Genomic DNA, 21997 nt, shown 5'->3' with positions numbered 1-21997 from the left:
GAGGACACACTTTGGGTCAAGTGGATCTATGGCAAATTGTGAAGAAAGAGGAATCAACACATGGGCGATGACTAAGTCAAAATGGCAATTCAGGTTGACAGTTTATAATCCCCTAATCAATTTAATAACTAAAACAATTCAAGTATATTCTACTAACAAGAAAGGTCGAACTAAAATTTAAAACCAACACGGTATAGGAAGTTTCTTACTACTAATAGCTAGTTCTTCCATCCTAATGTATATGATATTCTAATTTCATTCTTAATAAAATGATTTAAATATACCATAAATCCAAAATTTGTAAGTATCAAAAGTCTTCACTCTTTTCATTAATTTTATTATAAGTAAATAAAAATAGCATCACATAAATCAAGCTAAATTTTATTTTAAATAAATTAAAAAAGTATCACAGATTAAGTTAGAAAAAGTACATTATTATCCACGGGAAAGGACAGAAATGGTACTTTAAATTAAACTATTTCCTTGAAAATGGCCATGGAATTTAAATTTCACTTTCTAGCCATTTAATTTACTGACTGATTCTATACTGTTTTTACACAACTTTTATACAGGTTTTATACAAATCTTATACATAAATATTCTATACGGAAATTATACGGCTTTGATACATAATTTATATAATAACTGTACATTTGCACTTCAAATTAAACTATTTCCTTGAAAATGGCCATGGAATTTAAATTTCACTTTCTAGCCATTTTAATTTACTGACTGATTCTATACCGTTTTTACACAACTTTTATACAGGTTTTTTACAAATCTTATACATAAATATTCTATACGGAAATTATACAGTTTTGATGCATAATTTATATAATAACTGTACTTCTTTTTACACGTTTTATACAACAATTATATAATTTGTATACACTTTCTATATATTGTACATATACATATTTGATAGAACTATACGTTTTCTAAAAGGGCCGAATTGCCCAAGTTGAATATTGTATCAGTATTGTAGATAGACTGTATCAGTATCGTATATTGACTACGTGGATCAAAATGACCCAAATTGAGAAAGATTAGGAAATAGCCATAAAATGACATTTGTTTAGCCGACTTGACATTATTTGTCCAAATGCCAAACTTGGACTATAATTGGGCTATTATTTTTTAAAAAGATCATAGAGTGTCCTTTTCCCTATTATCTACTTATAGTGGGACAGGAAGGGATCAACGGATCATTTGGACCCACCAACAGATCCCGGTGAGCACGTCCCGTCCTGATCTCTGGTCCCTTAGTCCGGTCCCATCTGCTAGACTTAGTAAGACATTGAGTGTGTTTGGTAAAAAGGAAAACATTTTAAATTTTCTCATGTTTTGTTGGCTTAAACGTTTTGAAAAAATATTTTTTCAAATCAACTTATTTTCCTCGAATTTAAGAAAAATAGCATCCCTTCAAAAAAGTAAGAAAATCATTTTCCAAAAACTCTCTTTCAACCTCACTCTCAAGTTGAAATATTTATACAGCTCTCAAAATCACTCACTCCTATCTCGACACCACGTCCAATCCAAAAAATATATTTAATTTTTAAAAAAATATTTCAATTTTTTTTATCCCATCTCCTACTCCAACCCCACCAGCCCCCTCCAAAAGATATATCAATTTTTTTAAACAAATTCAAATTTTTTTCTTACCCTACCCCCTAGCCCACCCCCACCCCTACCATCCCCCTGCCCCCAAAAAAAAATTATTTTTTTAATAAAATTTTAATTTTTTTTCTTACTCCACCTTCACACGCTACCCCAACCCCTACTAGCCGTGGCCCTCACCCCCTAACCCCCTCCCTCAAAAAAATTGTTATTTTAATTTATTTTTTAAAAAGAAATTTAAAAAAAAATTCTTACCCCACCCACCTATTCTGACCTCCCCTCCCCAAAAAAATAATTTTTTAATTTGTCCTATCGTTCTTACCTCATTTGTTCTCATTGTTTTTTTATTAAATATATACAAATATTTTTAGAAAATATTTTTCTACTTGCATAACAAACACAAGAATATAAGTAGGAAAAAACTTATTTTTCTAGAAAATGTTTTCCTCCTTCATATGGAAAACACCTTAAAAAAAAAGTATTTTCAAGATCAAAAATTATTTCTATAAAAAACATTTGTTACTCTTTAGCTAAACACTAAAATGTATTTTCTGAAAAAATATTTTTTTATTTACCAATCAAAGATTAAAAAATATTTTTCAAAAAATATTTTTCACTAATCCACCAAACATAAAAAAAAATAAGTAAGAAATTAACTTCTTTTTCATAAAAATATTTTTTAGGAAAATATTTTCTAGGCAAAACATTTTCCTTCGAACCAAACACACCCATTATCTACGTGGGTCATCAAAATTGACTAGACCAATTATTTATCATCACTTATCTCTATTTACCTGTTTCTAAAGTCAAGTCTTCTATAAAATCTCATCAATTTCCTTTACCCAAACAAAAACAAGAACTCACCTTCCTTCAGCTTTTTCTTCTTCGTCAATAAATCATCATGAAGTCTTCAACAAGTTCAAGTGATCGATACCAAAAATTTTCATCGTCCTTCGGCGATGAAACGCCGTCGCCAATGGGCGTTCCAGTGAGCTCAAAAACACAATTTTACGTGGAGACAATTGATAAGCAACCAGCAATGTATAGAAAGAAGAAGAATGATGTTCCATGGTCAACTGGTTTATGTGACTGTATGTCCGATCCCAAGAATTGTAAGTCTAATATTCGTCCCTGTAAATTCTGATTTTAGTCTCTATGATGTTTGACTAGACATATTTAATTTTTAATTATTTAAAATATGCACTTTCAATATTTTTGCTTACAAATATTTACAAACTTATCACAATTATTAGAGGTTCTAATACTTTATGATACATGTATTATATTAAGCATTGTATTATTTGCTACACATTTTTAATTATGTTCTGAATTATCCAAATATAACGTAATTTTTTTAAAGGGACAAAAAACACACATTTTCAGATAATTGAGAACTAAATATGCTTATCCAAATATCACAAGGATCAAACAGTACAACTATTACTGAATTAATATATACTATAAGAAAATATAGAATTGGCTATGAAATTTTTCGGTAATTCCTAGCTAATCATCGCTAAAAAATTTCTAGCTAATTAAATTTTCTTGTTATCGATCTCTACTTCGTAGCTAAACTGAATTAATATGGAATATTTGTTGTTTAGCTACTAGAACTTTTTTTTTTCTTTTTTCTTTTTCCTTTTTTTTTACTTATTTTCCTTATTGTTTGATCAGGTTGCATAACATTATGGTGTCCATGCATCACTTTTGGACAGGTTGCGGAGATTATTGACAAGGGTTCTAATTGTAAGTACTTTAGTTCTATTTTTCTGATTTTATTACGTTTAAATAATGAACTAGCTTATATTTGAAGATAGAATGAACGAAAAATAAGTGTGTTGACCAAGTCCGTGAATGATTTGATCCATTCAAATTTGGACCCACTAGTAATTGTTTATTTATCAACTCAGCTTATAATCTTAACCTCTTCAAATTTAGCTCATTTAGATGTTTTGATTTAAGCTAAATATGAAGTCAAATTGATTTATTAAAATCTTGTAAAAATATTTAGATCGCTTTTTAATTTGTTATGTTTGGTAATCATATATATTACTACATGAAAACAAATAAATAAGCTAAACATGGCAAAAGTTTACTCGACGAGTTGGGCTATGACTTATAATTTAGAGGGTGTTTGAAAGAGCTTATAAGTTGATTAAAATGGCTTAAAAGTTACTTTTTATTTTTAGAAGTGTTTGGCAATTTTAAAATTTGCTTAAAAAAAATCAATTTTGGCCTAAAAAAAGTCAAAAAGTAAAAGCTCAAACTCCTAACATATTTTTTGGGGTTTTTAAGCCACATTTTAGTTTGATCAATTAAAAAACATTTTTGTCCCTCAAAATTCTCACTTATTCCAAAATTACCCTTGTGTAGCCCCAGAATAGGTTTTAATGCTTGTATTAATTGAATATTTTCACTTTTTGTATTTATGGCGAACTTAACTTTAACTACTCCCTCCGTTTCGAAATAAGTGAATTGTTGGGGTATTTATTGGTGTTTCAAAATAAGTGAATCATTAAATTTTTTTTCAAATTTGCCCTTATGATTTGACAATCAATTAATTTTTGAAAAGGTATTACAAGGTCAACTTTTTATTTTTTAGGGTAAAAATGGAAAGTTGTGTTAAATTTATGTCTTTAATGCTTTTTCTTTAATATATGTGTCAAAATCCAACAATTAATTTATTATAAAACGGAGGGAGTATATTAATACTTCTTTTGTATGAAACTTCTAATTTATGAAATATGAATTTTTATATGTTATTCTCCTTCTTTAATATATTCTTTTAAATTTGAACAATTATTATTGTACAACATACGAATTTCTCTAATACAAAAATAATTCACCAACCAAAATATATGGAGAATACTCATTGAAGATATACAGCTTCATGGGCTATTAGTGAATGATCCATCTATATTTCACGATGCAACATTCATATTCGTCAATGTTTTAATAGTGATAGTCATTACTCAATCAACGATTAATATGCTTTCTAATTAAGAGTTTTTTTATCAAACAAATAGTATCATTTGTGACCAACTATTTATCTATTAATGTAATTATAATGATTAGTAACATATATATTTTGCTTAATGATTTAGACTTTTTTAACCAAAAAAAATTTTTAGCACACAAATTAATATTCATTCATGAAAATATTATATATATATATATATATAGTTTGAATCATTTTAGAAATAAAAATTAATAATAATCAACTCTATATATTGTTAACAACTTTAAGGGTATTTCAGACATTTTGACAAAAAAAATGCTTAAAAGCACTCGTTTACCAAACACATCAATAACTTTTTTTCAGTTTCAGCACTTTTATCCAAACACGTAACTACTTATTTTTAAAATAAGTTCAATACGTTAAAACCCATTTTTTTTCGGCTTTATCCAAAAGGCCCTAAGTCCCTCTTGACTGAGCTCATTTTATACTTGACTAATTTGTAGGCATAGTTCAGCGATAACTTATCAGTTAATTAAGTCAAACCGCTCATTTCTTGAAATTGGGCTAAATGCCCATTTTTCACTCCTACAAATAGCATAATATTCTATAGAATTTTGCACCTAAAGAATTAAAATTCTGAATCTGCACTATTTGTATTAATTTTCTTTCTTCCCTCTCATAATTATAATTATTGTGGGGCCTTAATTTTTGCAGCATGTGGAGTAAATGGAGCACTATATGCAATAATAATATGTGTGACTGGTTGCCCATGTTTTTACTCTTGTTTCTATCGTTCCAAAATGAGACAACAATACTTATTGAAAGAAAGCCCTTGTGGAGATTGTTTGGTTCATTGTTTTTGTGAAGCTTGTGCCTTATGCCAAGAATATCGTGAGCTCAAAAATCGTGGAGTTGATTTGTCCATTGGTAAGAAAACAAATTACTCCTTTTTTTAGCCTTTAAGTTATTTATTTTTTCATTTTTATGAAAGTGTAAATAAGTATGAGAAACTGGATTGAATCAAACTTTTAAAATCAACTTATTTAGATAAGTATTTTGGGAGAGTAATAGTTTGTGTTTGACTAATCAATTTGAAAAATACTTTTGAAAATATTAGATCAATAATTTATTTTTGGGCAAGATTTCAAAATTGTTTCTAAGAAAAAGCTACTCCTTCCATCATAAGTTGTACGAAGGTGTTTTGCCTAGATATTGAAATTAAGACATATAGAGCTTGTGGTCTAAAAGAAATCATAATTCTTTTAGCTATAAATTGTTTCATTATGTATAAATAGGAAAATTGAAGTTAACTTACCATTAAAGATGAAAAGATGGCATTCACATAAATTGATATGAATTCCTGTTAGTTCGTCAAATATATTATGTCTCGGATGTAAGGTATGATTTGATGTGAAATTTTTGTTTTTTGATTAACTTTTGGGTACTGTTCCTTTTATGGGCAGGATGGCATGGAAATGTGGAGAGGCAAAATCGTGGAGTGATCATGCCACCAACAATTGAAGGTGGGATGAATAGATAAGGATAGTAATAGTGAATATTATTATATTATAGGAATATAATTTGTTAGTGGATTGTGAGTGCTCAGATTTGTGATCTAATTATGTACATGTTTATTAATGATATTGTGGTCTACTTATATGAACTTGGGCAATTCTCCTTGCATAAGCTAAATTTTCGAGCTGAATTAGGCCCAAGTCACATATCTGTACAACCATAAAAAGATGGAATATGTTTTGTTCAAACACACATCACCAAAGGGACAACAAAAAGGCAACCAGAGCCAATGTAAAAGCCATTTGAAGCACACCAATGACACCATAATGGAAGGCAAAAAATACCTTGCCCTATATATATATATGAATCTTTACTTGAAATAAGCTTTATTCCACCTCCTGGCCAGTTCACTACTTACTACTTACTCGTTAAATACGGGCTTGAACAAGGAAAGCAGTCCCTTACTACCAAGAATATTTGCACTATATGATCAAACGTCCCCATTCGAGACAAAGCAATTCAGCTTCACGGGGAAAAGAATGATTCTACCCCTAAGATAATTACAGCAATCATCAACAAGCCTTCTCTGCCTCGACTGCACGTAGGAATGAATCCAGAGCAGTAACCTCAATCCTAGTTACTGCCCCGAGCTAGAAGACCACGCCAACCTTTAACTCTCCTTGGAGGAACAAAATAGGGAGCCAAGTTACAGAAAAAGTGAAACTCTGTTCACCATCCACACTATGCTACAAGGAAGCTGCAGTCCAGAGTGTCAAACCAACAATTAGAGAGCTCAAGAACGTAGGAACGCCGTGGGAATATTGTGGATGACAGCCAGATGCTGTTGAGCCTGATGATGGAGCCAGCGAGGAGCTATTGGTGAAGGTGCCATTTCTCCGTCCACTACATGAAAAATGAAAAGAAACAAGTCATAAGTAATAGACAATATAGAAATGACTGACTAGTAGCTGATAAAAGAACCAAATTTAAGTCCGCACCTTCCTGGATATTTACAAGAACCATAACCTGCAACAGGAAAACAAATAATTAGGCATCTATAACCATGCAAATCACAACGTTCTCCCCAAACAGTAGCTGTCGACATATTTATGTAGATTATCATTCTTGAACAAGTCTGAATCAGTATCTCATAACAGCTTAAAGTAACAACTGCGATTAGATCTCGAGGAAAAAAATTAAGTATTAATCGATGTTATTTCAATCTTTCTAGCACCGCCTAGCTGTATAAAGATTTTGCTGTTGAGTTCCGTAACACTCAACCATCTTTGCACCCATACTTATGGAACCACCACGAAGCCAAACAAGCCAAAAAATTTACAGAGTAAGCCAAAAAGCAGGTCATAAGGCATGTCATCCCTTGTTTTTGCTAATTTTCCTGATTACTGCAATACCTTTTCCCAAAATGCTTGTAGCAAACTAAATAGTTAATTTAAAAGTTGAATCTCATACTTCAAGAATTTTGTGTTAACTTGTTAAAGTTTGTGGTAGAATTCCAATTGGACAAGACACTTGATGTTGGAGCCATTACATAATACACACATTGTATATCTTTCATATACAGTTAGTTGTATAAATGTATACATATTCATCACTGTAATTGTCTAGCCCATTTATATTTTGTCTAGCCCATGTAATAATACTCAACCTGGCCCACTACAAGTGTGGATATATAGATAGAGTTAGTGGAGGTTGTAGAGATTGACAGATATTTTTCATCCAATAAAGAAAGACTCTTTCTCTTCTTCATCTTACTGTTCTTGAACCTTCTAGGGTTCTTCAATGTTCATCAATGGAGTTCATCGTGTTTTCACTATAACACTTGATAACAACATACCCAATGTGATCTCACAAGTGGGGTCTATAGAGGGTGCCGTAGCCCTATGCTAACCTGGGAAGGTAGAGATGTTGTTTCGAATAGACCCTCTTTACAAGTAAAACAAGTATATGAAATTAAAAAAAAAAAAAACATGTAAAGCAAATAGAGTAGCGAAAGAAACCATGTTGAAACAATTAAGAAGAGAATTGGACAAGAAAAATGTGATGTTTGTAACTTAGGTTCAAATATTCGAGTCAGAAAATTCATGCATGTGCAAAACAAAAAAAACATAGTTTTGACAACTTACTAGGATCAGAGGTAGTGATTTTAGCAACCCCATTGAAATTGCAAGTTCCATCGGCCATTCCCATCTTGTGATAATACGCATCAAAAGCATATGATGCATGAGCAATCACGGTATTTGGTTCATAGCAAGGGTTTTCTTGCAACAGCGGAGTACAGTCAACTTTCCCCGGTCCACAAGCCCAATCTAGTGCAGCTTGCACCATCTCTTTATCCGCATTTTCCTTTGCAACACAATAGGTTTGGTTTGTAGTGTCATTTGCCAACACCGTTCCAGATCCTGTTAAGTGCATGGTATAAACTGGCACTCCACTGGAATAGAAAAGCCCCCAATTCTTCTCTGATACAGAACCAGGTCTGAGATCTTCGTTGTAAAGCTCATAAATAAACGTACTAACTGCAATACCAGGATGTTTGGGAGTCCCGGTGTTGTTAAGAACATGCCTAATCAAGTTACTATTGTAACTGTTGGCATTGTCTAGAGAAGCATCCGGCTCAGAGGAGTCGCCCTTGGATGGCCAACCTGACTCGGTCACCAGAATGGAAATGTTCGTGAAGTTCAAGTAGGACATAGCAAAATATGCTGCATCAACAACGGCATCAAATACATTAGTGTAGTGGAGGAGTGTGTTCGAATCAACTGCCTCCTTGTTAGGGGGAAGGGGACGAAAGAGAGCATAGTCTAATGGGATCACACCATTGGATTTCATAAAATCATAATATGGATAAACGTTGAGCATGAGGTAGGACCCAGTATCTTGCAAAAATTTGAGCAATGGAACAATGACAGGATCCAACGAACGATTGAAGAAGGCTTGTGAGGGTGGAAATGAGTCAAGGATGATAAATGAAGAATGTGGGGTAGAGACTTTGATTTTGGTGTCAAGATTAGCAGCAACAAGGGCAGAGTGAATAAATTTCATGGCTGAGACTAAGACCGGAGCAGCATTAGGAAGAGTGGTAAGGACCTCAGAACCGATGGCAATGGCTGTGATGTTGGTGGCTGGAACATGAGGTAGGATATTCCGAGAAACCCAATTGGCAGCAGTGGCATTGGACTGACCTATTCCTAAGAGCTGATCATTTGGTACAGAAACAATGACGCAGATTCCAGTATTAGCAAGTGCAAGTAGCATAGCTTGATCAGCATCAAATAGCCTGACATGACGAATCTGCTGTGCTTTGAGGAGAGCCACCACCTGAGTTGGATTAGGCATGTCTGACACATCAGTGCCAATGTTTACACCAACGAAAGCCTCTGACAGAAAGAAGAAAAATTAAATAGAGCTAAAGCCCTATAGTTAAGGCTTCTTGCACAAGAAACTGTAGTAATTCTGATTGAAAGAAGAACGACAGAAGAATAAACACAAAGTTCTGTAGATTTTACAGTTTTAGATGGTAACAAGTCACAACGGAAGCATTTCATTTAAGACGAGACAAGTTTTGACAACACGTTTTGAAAGGCTTGATAACCATCATAACTTCCATAATTCACATGAAACTAGCGAGATATAGCACGAATAAATCCATCCAACCAAATAGAAAATTTAATATTCATACCAGTAAGAGGAGAATTTCAGCTTGCTTTCGTTATGCAATTGGTATATGAATCTTTTACAAGGTTACTTACAATTTTCTTTTCAATTCTGCTTTGATTTTACTTCTTTTGAGCTGAGGTTTATTGAAACTACCTTTTCACCCCAAAAAGGTAGGGGTAACGTCTGTGTACATCCTAGTTTCCCCACACCCCACATGTGGGATTACATCGGGTTTATTGTTGTTGTTGTACTAATTAACATTTGAATCGCCTGCAGACAAGGGGTTTACACCACATACACTAGATGTGGAATAAAATCGCAGGAAGCAAAAGGAGATAGTGCAACATTAGTACATAACTGGGGCTGTGGTATTTGTGCTGCTGCAACAGAGACGTTGCAGGCCGCACGAGAGGGTGCGAGGCTATCAGTTGACCCGAAGTATATTCCACCACATGATTACCATCATTGTGCCATGGAGTCCCTTCTAGTGCAAGATGTGCATGGCGGTAAACGGCTAAGCAACAGTTCATCTCAGTCTCTCAGGTTAGTATTTTCCTTACTTTTAACCAAATGCTTTTGTTTTCTAATGTTCTTGCTTAATATCATATTAATAAGTTGATTCAAATGATTTTAATGGAGATCATCTTGATGATTTTGTTGCTTCGATAGTCTCATTGATCGGATGGGCTGAGTTCATTGGCTAGGATAATTTTATCTACAGGGAAGAAGCACGTTATGACATAGATGCTCACCCAGACAAACTACGCTATAGCTAGGTTAAATATCCATAGATGGTCCAGACACCCCAAATCAGGCTGATCATTAAGACAAAAACAACAACAAGAGCAACATACCGAGTATGATCTCGCATGGTCGGGTCTAGGGAGGGTAGGAGTAAGATCAGTATACATCTCACCTTCCCCATACCCGACCATGTGGGATCACACTAGCTATATAATATATTGCTGTTTTTGTCTTAATGATGCCTGATTAGAGGGTCTCGCGACCATCATTAAGAAAAAAACAATGATAAATCAGAATTACGGACAGTAAGGAAGCCTTTATATAAGCCCACCATATCCACCATTCTGTTTCTTTAGATTTTATGTCTAATATTTTAATTGAAACAGTAGTTTCAGCCAAAAAACAAAATCAAATAAAGTGACTCATGGTATATGTTGCTCGGACTCTCCAAATATGCTGCCGCATTCGTGTGGGATTATCCAATCCAATAATGCACTACTTTTGAAGGAGCTGAAACGCATCTGACAACATTTCTGAAGAGTCTGAGCAACATAGCTCTCAGTGATACTTATAAAGCTTCTTCACAATAACATTATGCTTGCTCACTATTTTAATAACAACAGACTAAAATATAGCTGACATCATCTGACAGTTGATTCAATAAGACAAGAGAAAGTCCATGTGCACTGAACAATTTCCATAAATAATAGGCACATGAATTTGATAAAGCAAACAAGATTATTGTGTGAACATTAGAACTAATCTGGAAAGATGGTCTTATTGTAGAATTTTAAAAAATGAAATAATTTATGACAAGATGCCATGTTTGGAAAGCCAAGTTTTCAAAGGCAAAAAGTCTCCTTTAGTAAAAGTATTCACATTTTTACACATTTTGCTTCTTTACAACACTGGCTTGAACTTTAAGCATTCAGCTACATTTTTTCAAAATTAAGTACTTTTTGTGTTTGTCAAATATTGGAACAAATTGTCTATTAGATTTGAGGAAAATTAACCAAAAAAGTCTTATCAAATCCTAGAAATCACAGTACAAAAAATTACACAAAACCTACCAAATAGATTAAAAACTGCAAAAATTGCACATCCAAGAATGTGTTCCCCTATAACAAATTCTTCATCGTTCCATGTTTATTACATAGTTTAAGGAACCCAAAAGTGTTCACTCTTGACCTATGTTGCTCGAACTCTTCAAAAACGTCAACACGTTTGTGTCAGATACTCCCAAAGTAGTGCATTTTGGAGAATCCTACACAACTATGGCAACATTTTGGAGATTCCGAGCAACATAGCTCCTAACAAATTTAAGGATCAAAACTACTCAAGGATATTCTAAGAAACTAATTTGAACATATCCCAAAATAAGATTTTCTCTTTTTGCTGGTTTAGTTTTTACCTAATACTTTGCTAGACAATGGAGAAAAAATTGTTTTACTTAATGTGAACAAAAAAGTTCAAAGAAAGTTGGTGGACAACTATCAAGAAGTTAAGTCAACTTAGTATAATAGTTATTATTGCAAAAAATATTTTTGTTAAAAAAAATCAAAATCAAGAATAAATATGATTTTCTGAAATAATAAATATTAGCTCAGTGACCATATAACAAATCAAACAGAGTAAAAAGAAAAAGAAACTCCACATATTCAAGCAAAGACATAATGAAATTTATGTGTTTAAGATACTAATCTCTGTAGGTTACTAAGTCCTAAGTTAATAATCCATAAATATCAAATTAATTTCTTTAAATCAAAATTAGAGTGCAAACGAAAGTTAGTGAGTTCGATAACCTTTATCAAGAAAATAGTAGCAGCACAACTTACCCTCATTAACAGAAAAAGCAAAAACAACTAAATGTGGAACAAGAAGAAGAAGAAGCAATAGGCCCATAGCAACTCTTCAAGCAAAATGGGTAGGCGTAGGGGTGGGGGTGGGGTGGGGGGAGTGGACGGAGGGGTGTATTTTTGGTGATTGTGAGTTATGAAGGGACAATGAAACTAAAGAAAAGTGAAGTGTGTTTCAAATGTATAGAATTTATTTGAGAAAAAGGCAAAAATGGTCCCTTATGTTTGAAAGTAAGGTCAAAATAGTTCCTTAAGTATACAGTTATCAATTTTGATGCTGTAAGTTTATCATAAGTTAACGAGAATGATTCCTTAGTAGGCACTTAAACAATTTTAATCTTTGAAGTTTGTCAAAAGTTAACATTTTAGTCTCCGGCAAAATATCCATTGCACTCTATTAAATTAAATGGAAACTATGAAACTCTTTTTTTTTTGTTCCCATTCGGTATTCGATATTCGTATTGGAGCCTCGACTAATCCGAATCACGCGTTGCAGGGCGTATTAAGGTGGCAACGCTCCCAACAGTTTCTATGAAACTGTTAACCTTCACTATTAAAACAAGAGAGAGATAACAGACGAAAACTGAGGAATGCTATTGAAAAGTCAATAATTTTTTTAACATTTTTTTTCGATAAAATTTTGCATAAATTATAATTTTTTAAGGAAAAATTTACAGATATTCATCGATTAATTTAACACATTAACTACAGTTATTTCTTATTTTTAAAAAAAAAAATAAAGGAACTCATCAATTTATTTTATGAAAACTTGATGGATGGATGTTTCATAAAATAACTATGGTTAATTTTTATTTTTATTTTTCGTTGAAGGGTTGCTATGGGTAGGGTTACGCATAAATATCAAAAATCGAATTATTGAATCGAACCAAAAAATTTGATAATTGGCATTCGGTAATACGGTATTTGATATGGTATTTGGGAGTAAGATTTAAATATTTCGGGATTCGGAATTGGGTTTGGTACAAGATATTAATACCGTTTGGTATTCGGTATTTACCGTATGTATGTATAACCCAACCCAATAGACAATAGTACTAGTCATCCCAAAGAATCTCTTAAACCTTGATAATATATTTATAAAAAGCAACAAAAAGAATACTAAAAAGGGTTTCTATTAAATATACTCTTTGAAGTTTAAACGTACATTTGCACATCTCTAACTTTAATATGGTACTACCAAATACCGTACCGAATCGAAGTTTAATTTATCGATTACCGAACCATCAAACCGATATTTATAAGTATGGTATGTGATATCTATATTAAAATACTGATTACTGAATTACCGAACTCAATTTTTAAAAATATCGAATCGAATACCAAACGTCCATCCCTAGCTATGGATCTATCGCTTCAAGCAAAAGATATGGGTTTATCGCCTCAAGCAAAAGAGATGGGAGAGGGAAGTGGATGGTGATTGTGAGTTATGCAGAAAAAAGTTATGGGTTCAAATGTACTCGCTTCGTTTTGTATTATTCGATTTTTTTAGAAAAAATATTTAATTTAATTTAGTTATTTTTTTTATAAAATTAAAAGAATATAATTACTATTATATTTTAATAATACTATTTTTATTATTAATGACTAAATAAAATGTATAAATTTAAATTTATATTTTTAAAACATAATTGATAAGATTAATTTAATAAAATAAATTCTTAATAATTTTTTTCCCAGTAAGTGTGTCAAATAGCTAGAGTCAACTAATATGAAATAGAGGAAGCAAAATTTATGTATTTATTTTTTTGAGTTAATACTAAAAATGACCTTAAACTTGACACTAAATTATAACTTTGACCTTAAACTTTGACAGTGCACAAATATGACCTTTAACTATTCAAAACTGCACAAATATGACCTCCAATCCTACGTGGCAAAATGCGTGTTCAACACACAAAACTGGACGCGTTCATCTTAAAATCTAAGTGCATAATACATAAATATAATCTTAAACTTTGACAGTGCACAAATATGACCTTTGACTATTCAAAACTGCACAAATATGACATTTAAATGACTCTTCACTATTATTTTTTTATTATTTTCGGCTCAAAGATGAAAATAGCATCTAATTTCTTTTGTCATTACGGAAAAGAGCAGTATTAAAGATTTATTAATTAAGAGGGTCAGCCTCATACGAAAAAATTGAGCGGATATGTATATATATTATAAAGCAGAGGACGAATTTAAGTTATATAATATATCTAAATATTATTTATTTAAATATTAAATTAAAGATGAAACTATACTAATAATAAAAAAAATTATAATTTTAATAAAACGTTATTAAATTAATGTTGTTAAGGATAATAGTAGTAGTATAAATTAACGTTATTAAATTAACGCAATTAAAAGATGTTATTAAATTAACGTTATTAAAACGTTATTAAATTAAAGAGGGGCAGACCTACGTGGTTGCCATAGGGTTCACCCGAACCTCCTCGGTAAAAAAATTACGTTGTATATATATAAGATAGAAAATGTATATTTATTTACGTATATTAATGTTGAACCACATGAAACAAGACACTTAGATAGCCCAATGGTGTTATTTGTTCTTCTTGGATGCTTCCTTCAGCCTACTATGCGGGTTCGATCCCTGCTAGTGATTTTTTTTTTAATTAAAAAAAAATTAGGTGTTGCTGCTATAGAAATAAATAAATAAATAAATAAATATTAATAATAATAATAATAATAATAATAATAATAAAAACAACGTCGTTTTAACACAAAAAGTAAAATTTTGACAGTGCACAAATATGAACTTTAACTATTCAAAACTGCACAAATATGACCTCTCTTCAAGTCAGCCCTTTTAACAACGTGGCACCGTGTGATTGAATTACCTTTCCACGTAGGCGCGAGTGAGACTCACGCATGGGATTGCAAAATTGAAGGTCATATTTGTTCAGGTTTTAAAAAGTTAAAGGTGCTATTTGTGCACTATCAAAGCTTAAGATCAAAATTATAATTTGGTTTCAAGTTTAGGATCATTTTTACATATTAATTCTATTTTTTCTAGGTCTTGTTAATTGAATCGAACACGTGGACAGAGATCTAGCGGCTGAGATTAAAACATAGGATGCTCTCTCTTTTAAAGTTTAATAAGTGATGGAAACTTGAAGGTTCCCTTTGGGACAACAAAGAACACTTTTTGGTTCTTGTAGCTGTACCAATAAACAAATTTTAAGAAATTATTATTATTATTATTATTATTATTATTATTATTATTATTATTATTATCTCAATTTATTGATTAATTTGTAATGTAAGGTAAATAATAGAAAAATATATAGCTACATAGTTTCGTTATTTCTATTGTTTGGTCTTATTTTTTCTATTACCACGTTTCTAAAAGAATGTTTTTAAAAATTTTGACAATTTATATAATTTAACTTTTTAGATGACATATTTAAGATTATAAGATTAAAAAATACATTGATATGTTCTTAATAATTATAGTAAATTAAAATCACAAAATTAAAATATTATTATTAGATATAAAAATTATTTTTCTTTTTAAACAGAATAAAAACTGAAATTACGTCAATTGTAAAAAAAGAATATTATTTTATGTTGAATATAAAACATGAAATTTAAAATAAATATAAATTTATAATCTTAAATATATCATAATGATGGAATTAGTCAAAATAGTTGTGTCAATATGAACAGACAAAAGTGATTATGCGAAAAAATAAATTATTTAATTATAAAATCAAGAATAATAAGTAATCTCTTATGAAAAATATAAAATACATATAAAAATATTTTAAAAAATCACAAAATCAATTGATTCAAAGATTATACAGTGTTCAAAGTGCAATGCCCAATGTGAGGAAAGTGCTGATTAGTGATAAATGGCATTCACTTGTCAATTTTTACGGTGTCAGTAAATGATTCAGACAGCAGAGGGATCTTTAATTGCACCTCTTTCATCAATTGCCTATTTATTGTAGCATCCTTCATTAATATATATATATATATATATATATATATATATATATTCCAAGGTAATTACTATCAACGTTTTAAAATAATTGATCTGTATTGACTTAATATTTTAAAAAAAAATATTTTTAGTATTTTATTTTATCAAATTAATCATGTCAATTATGTATTAAAAATAAATATTGAGTATATATAATTTATTTTGTTATTTAATAATAAAAATAATATTAAAAATATAATAAAATTATTTTAAATTCATAAAAAGGATAAATAAATTAAAACAAATATTTGTACAGAGAGTGCAACTATTTAAAAATGGGGGAAAATATAATGAGTGATATTAATTACTATTCTTAATAACGTAAGACTCCAAGGGGTCGTTTGGTGTGAGGTGTTAAAGCAAATAATCTGGGATAAAATAATAATTTTGGAATAAAATTTTTTAATGCATGTTTGGTTGAATATTCAGATAACTTATCTCAGGACTAATAAATAGTACCGGGATAAGTTATCCACACAATTGGTGGGATAACAATCCAACCATAATTTATTCTTGGGATAAAATTATAAAAGGACAAAATTACCCTACCTATATTCACGCACGGGTCACTTTATGTATGTACGTACGTGCATAATTAATTAATCAATCTAACTCAACCACTTTAGGCGATCCATAAATTATACTGACATAATCATATACTTAAATCAAATAGTAAGGTAGTAATTTTATATTTATACAAATGATAAACATAATAATTTGGCCATCTGGATGGCTAACAAACTATATAATATAGGTAGACTTGTTAAACAAATATAAGAAAATTTTATGCATATTAATATTTTCACATTTTATATTAAACATTTGATGAATAATAAACTAAAAACTTTTCATAAATGCATAAAATGTAGATGAATATTACATTTTGTTTGTTTTAAGATGAAATTTGTAATGAATTAATCCTCAATATTTTTATAAATATTAAAATTATTAGAGTTTTAATTAACCTATCTTCAATTGAGTAATATTTACCGACAACCTAAATTACCCCCAAACCCACAAATTCATATTAGCCTCTTATAACTAATTTTTTAGTCAAAGACAAATTTAATTAACTAGCAGAGACTTTGTCGTATTTATAAGCCATTGTTAAGCATTTGAATTGAAATGTTGATCACTATATTATATGAGTGATCCGGATTCACAATCGACTCCATTGTTCAATTACATATTTTAAATTAAATAATTTTTTAATCACTTGAAAATTGATAGTGTATATATCAATTAAAATGAATTTTAATATTCTATATTATATGAGTGATATGTGTTTAAATAAAGTGATATAAACAACAAATTTTTTTTACTTTAACAAACTTAAGTTGGAAGTTTTTATTTCGAATTAAATAAAATGTAGTAAGATTTTTTTTTTTAAACACACACAACATAATCATGGAAAGGCACATGCAAAAAAATTAAAGCTAAATAAGATGAAAGTTTTATTTTTAAAATACACACGATATAGTCATAAAAATGTACACACACAAAAAAATTAAGTTAAATAAGATAAAAGTTTTATTTTTAAGAATAAATATTTAAAGCTTGAAAAGAAATATATATAAAAAAGTTAAATAAGATGGAGGGTATTTTGTAATCAATTAATTTATTCTTCGAAATTATACCATGCATGTTACTTTGAATACAACAAATCAAACACTCAATAAAAAACAGTCCCAGCATAATTAATCCAATATAACTTATCTCATCATAACTTATCCTAGCATAACTACATTCCCAACCAAACGATCCCTAATGGATACTCCTTTTATGTCAAAATAATTGTCATGTTTGAAGTTTAACGCATAATCGGTTAGTTTATCTCACATTATTTAGTGATAATTATTCTTCAATACTATAAACATCTTAATTATGACGCATAAATAATATTAAATATTTAATAAAGAGAAATTATTAAGATAAAAATAAGAGATAAAATCATCAAACATCCTTTATAACTAATATTCTCTTAATAGTAAAGTAAATGAAACCGGTGAAAATTATTTTTCTCCCTAAATTTTACTTTAAAAATCAAACTTCTCCGTCAAATTTAAACAATAAGTATTTTTCTTCCTTTATTTTTATTTGTCTTTTTAAATACCTATTATATCCTTATACTGTTAATTTTTTTTTAGCTCTTTAAAATTATTATATATTTTTTAAATATATATAGTAAATTTATTTAAATAAAAAAATATTATTTTCTAAACGAAAAAAAAAAGTGAGAAACATATATTAAGTATATAAGTTAATGACGTACTAAATGAAATAAATGACCAGGACAAAAAAATTAATTTATTAATAATAACTAAAATTGTAATATCTATTTATACTAGTGAAAATAACAAATAGAAATAACTTTATAAACATATTCCAATGCATGTAATATAAGAATATACAATAAAATGAAGATATATTTTATAATAAATTAATTCCAAAATTTACTTATATATTTTATAATAAATTAATTTCAAAGTTTACTTATATTATTAATATATACTCTCTCCGTTCATTTTATTTGTTACTATTTCACTTTTGGAGGTTAACCTGCATGAGTTTTGACCAACATATACATACATATATATATATATACACACACACATACAGACACATGAAATTGCTATGAAACACTTAAAGTTTAAGAGGGGCCTACCACCTAAACTCATTTTTTCTATATTTTTGTGCTTCTTTTTATTGACTTGTACAAAAAAAATTCTGATACTTGACTGTCGCGTCAGCAAAAAGGAGCACAAAATACAGAAAAAAATGAATTTAGGGGATAGTAAAATTCCTGTGAATTTGAGATGTGTCATAACAATTTCAGGTATAGTTTGAGAAAGGGGGGAGGGGGGGGGGGGGGTAATTAGTGTGTTTTTTTAAAAAAAAAAAAAAAAAAAAAAAAAAAATAAATTTTTATAAAAAAAAATGTGAAAAATAATTGGACTGATAAAAAGAAATTGAGGGTGAGGGGGGGGGGGGGGGGGGGGGGGGGGGGGGATACTAGTGTGTTTTCTCAATAAAATAACAATCATAAAAAATAACATTAGCTTTTATGACAAGTTCATTAAAAAAGTTATTATACTTATAATACTAAAAAGTTAAATAAAAATCTATAAATACTTGACTAAAATAAATAATATATATATAAGAAGATATTACAAATGTCAAGATTAAAATAGACATTATTAAGATAAAATGGGGAAGAATGTTTATTATTTAAAGTTGAGGGAGGAATTTGATTTTTAAAGTAAACTTGAGGGGAAAAATGATTTTCACCCAAATGAAACGTACGACAAATATTTAAAACGAAGGGAGTAATTATTTTCAACTATATCTTTATTATTAAAGTACTTCTTTCGTCCTAAATTAGTAGTCACTTTAACTTAAGAAAATGTCCAAAAATATTATCATTTTAGAAATTCAAGAGTAAAGTGGACAATTGTTTCTAAATTCTAACTACACTCTTAAAGATCATTGGGTAGCTAGAAAGAGATAATTCATTCATATATTAATTTATGTATAAGTTATATAATATTTGGTGTCTAGTTAGATAAGTTACTCATATATAAAATTAATATGACGTTCGTTTGGTAATTTAAAAAAGAGTAAAACATTTAGTAACCCCCTAAATTATGATTAAATTTGCTATGGCACACTTCAATTTCACGGGGGTTTCAATATCCCTCGAACTAAATTTTATGTACTTTTATCATCCCTTTTAGCTGACGTGACACCTTTTGTCAGCCTTTTTAGCTGACGTGACACCTTTGCCATAGTCCTATTTTATGTAATAAAAGCGTCACGTCAGCACAAAAGGTAATAAAAATATCCTAAAATTGAGTTCACGGGGGTAACAGGACTTATGAAGTTGGAGTGTGTCATAGCAACTTTGATCATAGTTTGGGGGTACGGAATGCTTATCTCTTTAAAAAACTTCATAACTAATATAGATATAAACTGATGCATTATATGTACCGAGTCGAAAATGAAAGACCTTAACTAATGCTTAAGGGTTGTTTGGTAGTTGGTTTGGAGTTGAGTATGCATATATTGAGTAATACCACGTTTAGTAGCTAATTAGGAGGTAAACTATCCATGTATAAAATTATATGTAGCTAATTAGGAGGTAAACTATCCATGTATAAAATTATATGTAGCTAATTAGAAGGTAAACTATCCATGTATAAAATTATATAATACGATGTTTGGTAATATAAAAACCTGCATAACTAATACATTAATGAATTATTAAGGAATTTGTATATTATCTTAAAGGGTCGAAGGTGGATTAATACATATATAACTAATACATGAATAATTAGTCCCTGCATAAATAATACATATATTTCCTCGTAATTATTTCTTACATTGCTAATACCTACACAATTTTGTTCAGCTATCGAACGATCTGTTACATAACTAATAACTGCATAATTCTAACCAGCTACCAAACAACCATTTAGTACCGCGAATGAGATAGACAAACTTATCCCATCATATATATGGAACAATGTTGCCCCATCATTATAGTAGAAAAGATGTGACAACTAATTTCGAAAAGAACTAATATCTCAAATCAAACTCATAATAGATTATACATTTGTCACGACCTGAATCAGGATCAGGGCCTGACTGTGACGAGTATCTCAAGTCAGACGAGGACCAGAGACCACCCCCTTTACCCTAGCCAATCAGAACACGATACAACTAGCAGCGAATGAGTTCCATACTTATAACAAGATAAGTGAATATCTAACTCAAGATCAATACTAAGTTATGTCACAACAATCCCAATCCATAGTAATCCACAAAGCCTCAAAAAAGACCAGAACCAATCTAAGTTGGGACATGCCTCTGACTATAGCTAAAAGAAACAATGAGAAATAGTCTATGACACGAAATAAACCAAGCAGTAACAGTCTTTCGGAAGAAGGAGGCTCACCATTTCAAGCCGACTCACGAATGGTCCAAGATCACCTATCACTGCTCAGGAAAAGCAGAAGTGTCTCCGGTTTCTGCATCGCGTGGGGATATGGTGTCGGAGACGGTTAGCAGGTTGAGCGCTAGAATGTAACTCAAGGAAGGGATAAAATAATGCCAAATCAAAACCATAGTAAAATACACATGCAGACATTGTATATATACATATATATATATATATATATAACATGTTGGGATAGGGAACAAGGCTTAGCATGCAAGTAAAATATTAGCCTGGACTATGTAGCTTAGCCGTCATAAAAAGGCACCCACAAGCTATATGGGTTCAACTCTCCTTGCTGAAAGGACCCCAGTTGGTGTTAGTCGCACGAATCAGAGGTATCAAGGAAAACCAGGGAATGCCCCGACCCCACGCCAGTCTAAAATATAAATAAATAAATATATAGACACCACTATATACTAAAATATAAATATATATATATATATCATGCTGACAAACGTGAGTTTCCAGCATCAGTCCCCCAGAGACATCCACCCTCATGACTTAGCTATACACCCCCACCTTCACGACTCGTGACGTCTGGCTATGAGTCGTCTCCATGACTCGTAGTTTGAGCAGTAGCTTAAAGACCACTCATTGTGGACCCTAGGGTCAAATACTAC

The 21997-nt window shown here is 30.5% G+C and overlaps 2 protein-coding genes across 2 annotated transcripts; one reads left to right on the top strand and one right to left on the bottom strand.

Moving 5' to 3' along the window:
* The first annotated feature begins 2423 nt into the window (after nt 1-2423).
* Nucleotides 2424-6485, top strand: LOC107870563 (protein PLANT CADMIUM RESISTANCE 2). Its single transcript, XM_016717133.2, has 4 exons — nt 2424-2729; nt 3292-3363; nt 5291-5503; nt 6040-6485. Exons 1-4 carry the CDS (start codon nt 2519-2521, stop codon nt 6114-6116), a joined length of 573 nt encoding a protein of 190 aa, XP_016572619.1. The 5' UTR covers nt 2424-2518; the 3' UTR covers nt 6117-6485.
* Nucleotides 6408-12549, bottom strand: LOC107870561 (glucan endo-1,3-beta-glucosidase 3). Its single transcript, XM_016717132.2, has 4 exons — nt 12349-12549; nt 8236-9489; nt 7090-7117; nt 6408-6994 (listed from the first exon to the last, which is right to left on the bottom strand). The coding sequence occupies exons 1-4, from the start codon at nt 12413-12415 to the stop codon at nt 6838-6840; spliced, it is 1506 nt and encodes a 501-aa protein (XP_016572618.1). The 5' UTR covers nt 12416-12549; the 3' UTR covers nt 6408-6837.
* Nucleotides 12550-21997: the final 9448 nt, after the last annotated feature.

This window comes from Capsicum annuum, chromosome 5 (genome assembly GCF_002878395.1).
Source record: "Capsicum annuum cultivar UCD-10X-F1 chromosome 5, UCD10Xv1.1, whole genome shotgun sequence".
Classification (NCBI taxonomy): Eukaryota; Viridiplantae; Streptophyta; class Magnoliopsida; order Solanales; family Solanaceae; genus Capsicum; species Capsicum annuum.
Note: the sequence above shows the minus strand (reverse complement) of the source record. Positions and strands in the feature narration are given on the sequence as shown.